Source organism: Ylistrum balloti, unplaced genomic scaffold (assembly GCF_031769215.1).
Source record: "Ylistrum balloti isolate Yb309-2 unplaced genomic scaffold, AGI_CSIRO_Ybal_v1 Utg369616, whole genome shotgun sequence".
NCBI lineage: Eukaryota > Metazoa > Mollusca > Bivalvia > Pectinida > Pectinidae > Ylistrum > Ylistrum balloti.
The window spans coordinates 57,910-70,296 of NW_026781889.1; the positions used below are offsets into that span (position 1 = coordinate 57,910).

General features: G+C 35.6%; 1 protein-coding gene across 1 annotated transcript in view; it reads right to left on the reverse strand.

Moving 5' to 3' along the window:
- The window catches only part of LOC132548480 (tyrosine-protein kinase Mer-like), a 51,082-nt gene that overhangs the window by 25,887 nt on the left and 12,808 nt on the right, over positions 1-12,387 (reverse strand). Inside the window, exons 5-8 of the mRNA XM_060212350.1 lie at positions 4,907-5,121; positions 4,122-4,251; positions 3,703-3,801; positions 3,460-3,542 (exon numbers count right to left, since the gene is read on the reverse strand). Of these exons, the coding sequence (XP_060068333.1) occupies positions 3,460-3,542; positions 3,703-3,801; positions 4,122-4,251; positions 4,907-5,121 (527 nt within the window). The remainder of the gene's footprint in view (positions 1-3,459; positions 3,543-3,702; positions 3,802-4,121; positions 4,252-4,906; positions 5,122-12,387) is intronic.

The following is a 12,387-nucleotide window of genomic DNA, read 5'->3' on the forward strand; positions in this document are numbered from 1 at the left end:
CAATCTATTAGATATGAACGTAAATTTTACAATAAATGTTGAATTCGCTCATATACGCAAAATCATAATATATGAGACCGTATACTACTACCAGGTAAACAAAACTGGCCGTCTTTTACATTCAATTTCGATATACTGACATATCCGAAGTTTAAGTAAGAGGCCTTCACAACAAAAAGGTAACCTTACAAAGCTATAAAGATAGAACAGAACAAATATATTGGTAAACATGTAATTTTGAGGCAAAATCCTCATTATCAAATAACACGAGAATTTCAAGTTTGTCAGTTTCACCTCCTGCGTGGACATCGATCTGACAGTTCAAACATACAAAAGCTGAATCCGCTACAAACAAAATGTCCTCACTTACTAAAAGGAGAGACTTTTAGTTATAATTTTCTTTGCAAATCTATTCTGATGGTCACATCAACCCATTCCATGACACGAAAACGAAATTAATTCACGTAGAAACACTGTGCACATCGTTTCGTGAAATCTGACTGAGAGACCATCTTTACGTAATATCAATGCGCTATAAAAACTGCATTATTTCAAATGAAAAGTGATAAATTAAATTAATTATTCCAAATGTTGCGATATTTCATTTCTTTTTAATTAATAAATCAAGTTCAATTTGTGATTATAGTATTTCATAAAATTGGTATTTTTGTTGGTACGCGGAACTATATGATTTCGGCTGTTTAATTTGCTGACGTCAGTATTTGGTTAAGCAAGAAATTTAAACGACGTGTTCTTGTTTTTTTTTTGTTCTGATTTTTTATAGATATTTGAGAATGGAAAAATAACTAATAAACTGTTACCAGTTGGGGTTTACAGTTGACATAAAGCCAACGATGAAAAGAATGGCGTCCTTACCCCATCTAGTATCAGTTGATTGGCTTACTATGAAAGGGATGTGCTTGAATAATGTGTAATTATTTACTAAATCGATAATCTATATACAACATATTACATCACTGACAATGACTGGTCACAGTGAAAAGGTTAAGGAAGAGAGGCAAGAATCATTGGTGTGAAAATAGTAGAAAACAAAACTTACATCTGGTTTAGATAAAAACATTAGACCTGTAGTGCGTATTTTATCGACACGTACAGTCACAATCTGGAAAGTAACATTAAAGGGTCAATTAAGCATACTAATGATCTGATTTCCTCAAAAACATGTTTTCTATCTAGTGCTGTACATTGTAATATCTCGCTTTCGCTGTCCAAGGAAGACGAAACGGTGGTATGATACAGGTTGCTTCAGGGTTTGACTCTACTGTAGCTTATCTGAATTTCTATTTCATCATTTCGATTGACATTTGGTGTCGCGAGAATGTAAAACATCATTCACATTGAACATATAAAATACATTTGTTTATATGCATGATGAATCTGATCACTTCTTAAATAACACTGATATATAACCCTGGCCAGGGATGGGCTTTTCCAGCCATCATATTTCCTGAACCTCAGGCTATCTAGTTTTTATCATCATCTTGTTTTGAAATACACGTATAACGGAAACGTTAATCATCAGTCGTTTTAGCATTTGTTTTTCTCAGACATAGGAATATCAAAAACAAATATCTTGTAATAATCATTAATAGTTCCTAGCCTACCAATAATTGGTAAAATAGTTGGATATGACATAAATAAAGTCGATTTTGAACAGGATTTCCAGAACGGATTTAGAAGTGTGCTTGCTGTCTCCCTTAAGCAATCTAGACAGCCACATAGCTAATCAAACGAACTTCTTTTCAGGCTGAACACTCAGTTCTAGAATCTGACTAAAGAATGTTTCACTGACCCCATTCCGAAATGGTTGTTTATTACCCTATTGACAGCTGTGACATACTAATTAATTGCTTGACTGTATCGTTTGATATCATGATTACAGAAGGAGTCTCAAGCAAGAATCATCAAGAACCAGTTCAAAATATTGTATATCAAGACAGAAAATAACTATTACCTTCCTCACCGGGGTAGCCGCGAAACGAAAAGACGAAAATTGATTTATTGTGAATGGATGAAAATATAAAGTCATTGAAAGAGACTTTGATCGGAGATGGATAAATTCTATAAAAGTCATTGAAAGAGACTTCGATCGGAAATGGAAAAACAAATCATTAAAATTTACGGTAATTATCTTTATCCAGTCAGTCCTAATTTCTAACACACACAACGAGTCAGCATTACCTTGATATATTTAGAAGATATTTATAGTGGGATTTCTAGGAAAAGGAGATAAAACTTTTTGATTATAAAACTCCATGATGGCCATCTGTTGGTCATCTGCTTTCCAGATATCTACTTCTCAAAAACATTACTTGTCGAATTACTCGGTTGTCGGACATTTTATTTATCTGATATCAAAGTTTCAGAATTCTACGAACATATATATCTTCGCGCTCCACATTTCTATTGGAAATGTATGGTTTATATCTAAGTTATACTTAATCACACATAAAGCGATGATTTTTAACACACGGGTGATGTTACGTGATAATCAGACAAGAAATGCAGATTTTAGAGCGGTGACGTCGTACGTACGGGCGAACCCTAATCCTTCGACAACTTCGTCCTGAGTGTATAATGAATTACCTTCGAGATTCTTAATGTGATTGCGATAACCTTCCATCGTACCAATATCACATAGCTGTCCGCCGGCTAATTTGTTTTCCACAAACACTTCAAAATTATCACGCACAAGAATGCCAACATACATATAAATTTTGAGAAAGATCAACACAATACTTTAGGATAAATAGAAATAAAAAAAACTTCAACAATGAAAATCAAAGGTTGAACGTTATTGAATATTCCCCTACATGTGCAAGATATTGCGATTGGCTAATCGTTGACCGTTATCAGAAGGCTTAAACGTCTGTAGTGATTGCTCTATTGTCAAACACAGAAAGGTAATGATCAAATATTTGAGATAATTAAGCATCACTGGAGAAAATATGACAAACACATTTCTATTTTCGAGACAGAACCAGCAGCTTCAGGCTTAGATTTTGATAATTAAAGGCATATAATGAGAGAAAAGTATATTAGCAAAAACAACTGTACCAAGCTTAAGTGCATCTTGTCATCGGGCAATTGATAACGGTTCACACACAACCTACAGCAGGAGAAACAAACAAATGCTCCAGGGAGAGGTATGTGATAAGTGTTTAAAAATCTGCCTATTGAGTGTAGGAATTGATTGAAGCTGTCCAGATACGGAAACCAAGTCTCTGGAGCTCATGTTTTGGCCTCGAAAAAGGCTAGAAATAGAATATACTTGCTCATTGTTTATCGCTGCTTACGAAGCATTCAGTAAAATACACAAATCAAGTTACCTCTCTTGCGTAAAGGTGGTTTCATCTTGTTTGATTAATACAGTGTTTCCGATTTTGTTTCATATTTCTATAATTTCATGACGAAAAATAGAATATATCGGCAGCTTACCTTTATTTCCTCCTCCATAAAGTCTCCTCTTTTACTTTGCTCACAGGTAGGCAGCCAATAGATTTTGTAGAAGCAGGATTTGTCTATTGAAGAAAAGAAATGACAAGTATATTTTATTGACATAACTCTCGCAGAAATTAAAGATATACATGAAAGAAATGATACATTAATTTAAGTCTACACTGTAAAGAAATTACAATCCTACAACTCAAATAAACTATACAATAATACCACTTGCATTACCTTGAGCAGCATCCCAGCTTATCTTCGCACTGACGGCCTGCTTGTAGTATGTCTGCTTTTTAATCTCGACATTTACTGGAGGTTTTGGGATGTGATTATCTGAAATTACAAAGCGGAAATATTGCACAATGATTTATCACTCACAAACATAGAGTTATGTTGGAAATTGCAATTCACCTGTGTGTCTTTTGCGCATATATCAGGGATAGGTGATTCCCGACTATCCGTGAACATATATTCCAGCAACAAGACAATACAGCATTCACACTTTACTGGTTGAATGCACGATAAAACAGTATCACTGAAGGGGGAGTTTTATAAAAAAAGAAAGAGAGAATACTAACATGTCAATCAATGAACGTTACCTTCACAAATGTTATGTATGCTATGTCACCTATTTGGGTGCATCGTCTATTTACCAGGAAGTGTTGTAATAAACTGTGTCATCTTGCTCTCATCCACCAACCCTTTCGATGACACAGCGGTCACTTTGAAGCGGTAGGTTGTATTCAACGTCAAATTTCGTATTGGCAGAAACGAAGAACTGGTCTAAAACAAAAGGTCTCGTTACAAAGATAATTTTGTTTCAATCTGATTACCAAAAGCTTGTATGCATTAATCAGTGTTAAGTTAACCCAATGTAAAATCATTATGATGCTCATACAAAAAATGAATAAGAATTATCGTATCCTTTCACTTGATAATATCTATCTTCATACAACATTATAAAGAAATAACATTGTACGCAACGTTAACACTAGGCTCTTCCCAAGGTAAATTATTAAATAATTTGTTATCAACTAATTACAAATGCACATACATTGTAATATTACATATAGACGTCCTTCATGTTTCTTCAAATTTAAACCGCGCCTAACCGCCGCATAAATACAAATATTGTGGTTGTTAAGCTGCATCTACTGACTTTGCAATGCAACGGTAAATATTGGACATTCCCATACTTGAAAACAATCGTTTCGATGTTGAATACATCTGCTGTGATCTAAAGGTCGGGTGATTAGTTGACGTCATACTCTTTCTTAATAGAAGTTTAATAGTCGAAGACGATAATTGAATTTACATTAACTTCGAAATATTGCAAATGCTTACGTTTATTCTTCACATTAAATGTAAAGATATGGAAATATGATCATTTTGTAAAGTTTCCACGATTTCAACAATTAAAAAAGAAATAATATGCAACCTTTCCGATTGAAGCCCATTGGGATTCCTTGGAGGTGTTGGAGAATCGCTGTAGCGATATGATGAACTGCAGCTGAGGTAATGCACCAGTGTATTTTTTCTGTAAATCCCATTTCAAATATACAGTTGAAACATGAAGGTTTCCTGCTTTCTTTATGTTGTCTGTGTGCATACAGACGACTGTGGGGTCAAAGGTTGATACCAAAGAAGTCTCGTCTGAAATATATAACATATTTTGACACTGACGGACATTTATTGGCTTTTTATGAAACTGATGATTTGTAAAGAAAAACGAAAATCTGTTGTTATATTGCAATATTCATGTTGGTGACATAATAATGAGATCAATGACACATACAAAAATGATGATGTTTATTAAAATGTCTTTTTTTGTAAACAAACAATGCGACTAGGATTGTACTAGGGCGTCATTGTGGCGCATATTTACTTTCCCATACGTGTTTCGCTATAAATTTGATACAAATTGCAAACGAAAGGTCACAGTTCAAGGGCAAAACGTTCGTAATCATACAAGGAGAACACAATACAGTCATCCATATGAAATTTTCCGTCTATATATTATACGCCGCAGTAAGGATAGCAAGAAGATAATGAAACCATTACATACAATGGTGCTAAAAATGTTCTTGCTTTTTTGTTACTTTATTCAAATTTAATAGTTATGATTAAGTCTTATACCACAAAAGAGTAATTTGTTGATTTGGTAATTTATAAATGAGGAATATTCACCAATTTTTACAAAAGTTATTGGCAAACGTTTAATTAGATCGAGTAGTGGCATGGCTCAGAATATACACTTAAACTTTATGTCCTTTTGAAAGACATAGTATTGAAATATATTATCGCATTCTGTGTTTAGTATTCCATCCCATCTGGTATCTGATATTGATTAAGATTAAGTACGATCTTCGATCACTTCTTACCTAGGTTTGAACATTATAGTCTAAAGACAGTGTAATTTATTACCTGCCGAGGAATCATTTGTATCTTCAATATGTGAAGATTGTTCTTCTGTTCAAATATGATATCATCGTTTGTGTGTAGTTTCTGTATATTACAGTATATATATATCATTTGCTAGTTTAGCATTGATCTGAGTTGTTATGGCATTTATGGGCTTGATAAATAACACATTTGAAGAAAATCATAATTCGTAGAAAATGTAATTAAAATCCTTTTATTTAGAAATTCGTTCAATTTGGATTTATCAGTCGCCCTCTTGGACTTTTAACAATAAAGGCTCTAAGTACAATAATAATTCTGCCCTAATTCTACGGAGTTATGTTGTGGTGAACATTTGCACCAATCTACTCCTCGCTTATCGAATCCTGAAAATGAACGAAGTCGACGAACGAGCGTATTTAATCCAAAGGTACATGAAGTCATTTCGTCACAACATGTCGACAAAAGCTAGTTCATATCTATATGTCAATCCAATTAAAATGCGGATCCCGTTTTCACTGGTATGCTAAGAGTAATGCAGTGAGAGTTAGATATGAAAGTATGAAATTATTTGCTGCATATGAAATAGTTCATTCGTCTGAAGTGTGACCGCAGATGGTGCAGAGTTCACTAGAACATGAACTCTTATGGAATGTTGTCAGATCTTAAGCAGAGTAAAAACGGATCGAGAATAAGGATCTGCAATCTATGCATATATGTTGATATCACTAACGAGAACCAAGAAGAAAATACCAAATTTCAACATAATTACTATCCAATCTCGAATTTCATAAAACTATGACAAAATTAAAACACAAATTTACACGAGGCGGGGGGGGGGGGTTGAACGTTGTAATTTTGAATAAATCGTCATGCATGCGTCGGTCCGCTGTCCATCGTTGAACAACTCTTGAGAATTTGAGAATTTCTACATGGATCTATTTCAGATTTACTAAGTAGCTTCCCCTTGGTCCTTAGTTGTGTTCCTTTGATGATTGGACTAATCAGAAAAAAAAATGCTTTGATTTGACAAGCAACGACTATTATTGCTATGTTTAAGAGGCAATCTCAAATGTCATATTAGTAAGGGCAAGTGAAGATCAAACAATAGTGGGCACCATGATCCCTCTGGTGTTATTTAATCGCGAGTCTTCTGTACAAGTTTTTCGAGAAATATATATTGATGAAGACTTATTTCCCGATGTCAGTTGTGCTAATTTTTGGAAATATGGCGGGATCAAGAAACCGATGCTCTTTTTTCAAAGTGGATCACACGATATGAACATAATGTTTACATGGAATGGACATCAGTATATATATCATACCTATCAGTGATAAACAACACTATCGGAAGATCTGGTCTAGTGATACAAATATCTATAACTCTGCTCTTATTTGACTTCTTATTTTTTAGTTGTATTCAGATTAATTCATCATGTAGTTTTACTGTATCTAATCCTAACTTTCAATTGAAAAAAATGATATTCACCTGTGTGTGTTTGTTCAATCTATGAGTAATGTATGGACAGTAATATAGTCGCATATTTATGATGTAATATGCCATCATGAAATCGTATGTAAATAGTAATTAGAGGTTCACATTGCTGTCATTACTTTTTATAAATTAGCATATGAAGTGTAAACGGTGAATATATAGGTGTTAATGTCTAACTCCGGTGGATAAAACGCTTCACAATCTTCTCACCCTGTCATGTCATTCCAGGCGCCCCGGGAAGACATTTAGTAAAGAGCTGGCTATAAAAGTGTTTTCTTACTTGGATATTACAACTTTCTCTAATGTGGTTTTCTATTTCATACATCAGAAGCAGATATCTCCGCTTACAGAATAATTTGAAAGGGCCTGTTTCCAGTAATGTTAATTCTCCATAGGAGCCTGCCCCCGTATAATTTCTTACCTAGCTCAACTACTGTTTTTTTCTTTTCCGAAAAATAATTTTACACCTTTCCGACACCCAGATTTCATAATTTCAGTGAAAATGTATTTTTATCAAGTTGTCAATTTCAGCATCAAAGACATAAGTTCGTAAATAAAAGAAGGTTATCTCGAAATTGTAATTCGCAACATAGTATAAATTTCTTTTGATAAATATTTCCAAAACATCGTGTTTATTCATAAAACATAAAAAAAATATTCTCGGATGAAAATGCACTTGCAGAGACACAATTATGAAGAAAAATGCCATAAATTTGCAATTTTCTCCCGTTATATAGTTTTGGATGCAAATTTCCATCAGAAAATCGGATAGAGCTTTACTTGTTTCATATGTGTACCAAAAATCAGCTAATTCCATGTGGTGGAACGTTCTCATATCGCCGCCTGAATGTGGTTGTAAATTGAAAGAAAAGGGGAAATGAGTAACAACCTTGTCTGAAACCCTATTATATAGCTTATTTCATACAAACTTTTATACTGAATATCAGAACGGATATTTTCATGACAGTTTTATGATGTGTAACGACTAAATAAATAGTATCGATATAAAGATTTACACTGAGGACACCCTGATACATGAATACTGTTCTATCTCAAGCTGTCCTCTTCTGAATTTTCTGATCGTGTGGCCTTGTACATTTATCCGTATCTTCTTGTCTTTGTCTATACGTTTACGAAATCATTCACTCGACGCTAGCTATTCTTGTCTCAATTTCCTTGTTTTATTGTCCCATCTCCAAAGCGTTGTGGCTCTGTCAGGGTTGGGACCCTGACTTGTCTCACTTTCTTTGTGCCTGCCGACCACGCCACATCGAATAGATAGATTATCCATATGAAATACTTTATTTTGTTCTAAGTAATCAATCGATTCTGCGCTTCTTGGAGGTATTGAATGTGATTTATTATATTGTCTTGTTATTTTGTGTAATTATTTGTTCGTTATTTATCACACATTTTCGCATAATTGTACCCAACAACTAAGTAATAGCTGTTTACAGCAATCATCGGTGGCTTGCTATTTTGTTACTTTATCGACGCTTCATAAACCAATCGTTATTGTTTCAAGATGGAGGGTAAATGTGTTGGAGAAGAGTGTCAAGTATACTTCAAGAAACGTAGTGGCAATAAGAACAGAAGTGCACGCAATGTAAATAGTCCACAATATAAATGGCTCCTAGATACGCTGGTGCAACAAGGATTGATGTCAGCAAAGGAACAAGCATTTATGGGCCAGAAGTGCTACATGAAGTATCTTCGGAACAAAAATCAGCCTGAACCTGAACCCGAGCAGAACCAGGAAATAGAGGAAGAAGACGACTCCCCGTCCCATATCCTGCCGTTGCTGACCTTTCATGATCTTTTGAATGGATCATCTTTACACAAAAAATGCTGTCTCTGTCTTGTTACCTTTCCAAAAAATGGAACAAAATCATCAGTCTTACCAAAACGTGCAAGACATCACCTGATCTATTCACACAAACTGTGGTGTCCCACCTCATCCCGCGTCTGCTCCATTCACCTTATTGGTAACGACTTAAATCCGTCTACAGAGGTTGTCCTTGATGGTAGAGGTTCCTTGGAATCTCAGTTACCATCAAAATCGTCCGAAATCATTAATGACATCCGGTGTCGCACGTCCTTCCACAGAACCAGTCTGCGTTTACAATAAGCTTTTCTTCTCTTGATGACTCGGCATGCATGGCCTGGACAGGTTGGTCCAAAGATCAGTTCCTCGAAATCCACTCGCACTGTTCCCCATATCTTTCATCCGGTATATATACCAAGACTACACACGATGCTCTATTACTGTCAAGTGTGTCCAAAACTTTCCACTCCATAGTACAGGCATTAAACACATCGATAGTCCGAGGTTTTAGAGATGCCCTACCAGTTCTCGAAGCCTCTGGCCTCAATGCTAGCATGCCGTCATACCTGAAACCCGGTCAAAGTCAACATTCTGACGTCCAAGTAAATCTTGACAGAACTATCACCAAATCGAGGTGGATTGTGGAATCCTATCATGGTCGTCTGAAACACTGGACGTTCTTCCGAACGCAATTGGTGTCTAACAGCTTTATCAATGTCATTGAGGCTTTGCTTCGAACCGTCACAGCCTGTCTGAATGGTATTAGAGGACCGATCTACCAGAGATCTCCAGAGAGAGATGCCAAAGATAGGCTAATGGCTGAACGTATGAAGGACCGTTTGACAACACCGAATGGTTTAGCTCAGAGAGTCAAGATAGATCCGGATCTATCTAGACGGGCAAGGTCCGAGTTTGTCAAGATGGATGCATCTTCCGTACTGTTTCCCCGTCTCGATCTTGATTACTTGAGAACCATTACGTGTGGAACGTATCAGATATCTCTGGCTCCTGGTTACATCGCCGAACATTTAAGTGATAACGGAGACTATGAGGTGTGGGTTTACCAGCACTTCCCAGACCTTCTCCGATGTCAAATACATTCTCGACACAAAAGTCAAACGAAATATAACGTTTGGATACGGTTCACTGTTTCACCCGATGTTGAGGCCCCAATAAAGGACTACTACTGCCAGTGCCCAGTTGGAGAGAGAAGGATGGGAATGTGTGCGCACATCTCCAGTATCTTGTACTACCTTGGGTATTACAGGACGCTGGAAAACCCTCGACCATTACAACCACAGGTAAAGAAATTCCAACAAAACTTGAAATAGTTTTCCATGCGCCAACGGAGTGCATATGTCGAAAGTATGTTTGGGGCTCGATATGAAAGATCCCCGTTACCATGTGACTAACCAAACTTATAAATATAGGTATTATACAATCGCCCCCGTAGCTATGAACACTCCCGTAAATGCGAAAACCAACCAAAATCATAAGGAACACGTTTTGTTTGTTGTTCTGTCTATTTGTCAGCCAATGTCTTCAACCACGGGGACTTGTGAAGTAGCCATCTTGGATTTTTTTATGAAAAAGTGTTTCTCTCACTTTTTTTCATATCTGTGTACATATTCTCAACATACCGAGCAAATACTCTCGTTTTTTTGTTAATTATCTAAAGAAAGTCGAAAATCGGCAATTCAACCATAGGCTAATTCAACCCAACATTTGAAAATGTTCCACCACTTACATTTTGATGATTTTTCCTCTCATCAATAGCATATTACGTACTATTTAATAGGATAAAATGGTTTGCATCCAACACCCATAAAAGGGTGTATTATCTAAAAAAAACACAGTTTTTGTGTCTAAAATGTTATCATCGAAAATGGCATTTTTGAGATTGTTTCTTCCATAAAACAGCCAAATGGCGCGATGGAAACATGATTTGATTAGATTTTCATTAATATTTTACATAACTTGCACATTTTATCAACACTTAGACAGCTTCTGAAAGGTACAACTTTGAGGAGCCATAAAAAACAAACCAAGTGACCTAAATCTTTATACGTTATAGATTTGTGACCACAACGGCATGGGCAATGCACCACAAACAGGAAATTTGAATCAGAGAAGGGGCCGTTTTGGAAACCGGCCCTTTGACGTTTTTTAAACAACTAGTAATAAGTCTGTTTAACTGAAACTATCCTCTCACCAGCCACGTTTAATTCTAAATTCAAATTCAATTAAACTAAGACAAAATATGACAAAGAAAGACTTACAAATGAAAAGTACAAGGAGCATACAGTTAAATTTTCCAGAGAAGAAAGCGGCTTGTTTTATTGATGACATCCCTCATGTTAACATTGGTCAGTTCAAGTAAATGATGTCACGTTCCTAAATGAGAACGAGGTATACAACAACGACAACAACAGGCACGCTAGCGACCATCAAACACGTCTTACGTCATATAATAAAGAGAAATAGAATATGCTCAATTTCGCTATATTGCTGACATGTTGTACGACAGTCGTAATTCTGGGAACATACTTGTATGGTCCTAGCAATTTTAATATTATGCTCTTTGTATATTTCTCCATTGATTTAGATATATTTTAACGCAATACTCAGTGTAGTTCACAACCATGTATTTCCACTTTTTTTGATGCATTACGATACGACTTTTACAGTATAATACCCTTTCTGTTCTGTAATATTTTGAATGAATTTTATAAATACCAATAGGTTACTACTGTAAGTACGTGTACATTCAAGTCTAATTCTGTTTAAAGACATTTTTGTATATGTCACTAGAGAAAGGAATATAAATATGAACTCTCAGCTATACTTAATATTTTCAATGCGATTTCTAAAATGAATAAACATTTCCCCCATTTTGATAACTATACTTATCTGTACCCTTTACTTGTATATTACGGATTTTCCCTCATACCACATGGTCAGGGATAACCGTTGAAAATGACTTTTCTTATCGTTAGTTCGTTCAATTGATATTTCGATCCATTTTCAAAAAACCAATCGTTCGTTCGGCCTATTGTATATGTATAGCGACCGTTCGGCTCACTATGGCCGAAACCGAGTGTAGCCGAAGGAGCGGCAGTTTCGACTGGAGCAAACGGCTTTATCTTTCGATCGGCATCCAGACCTCCATCGGTCGTCCAAACAAAAAGAGGATACTTAG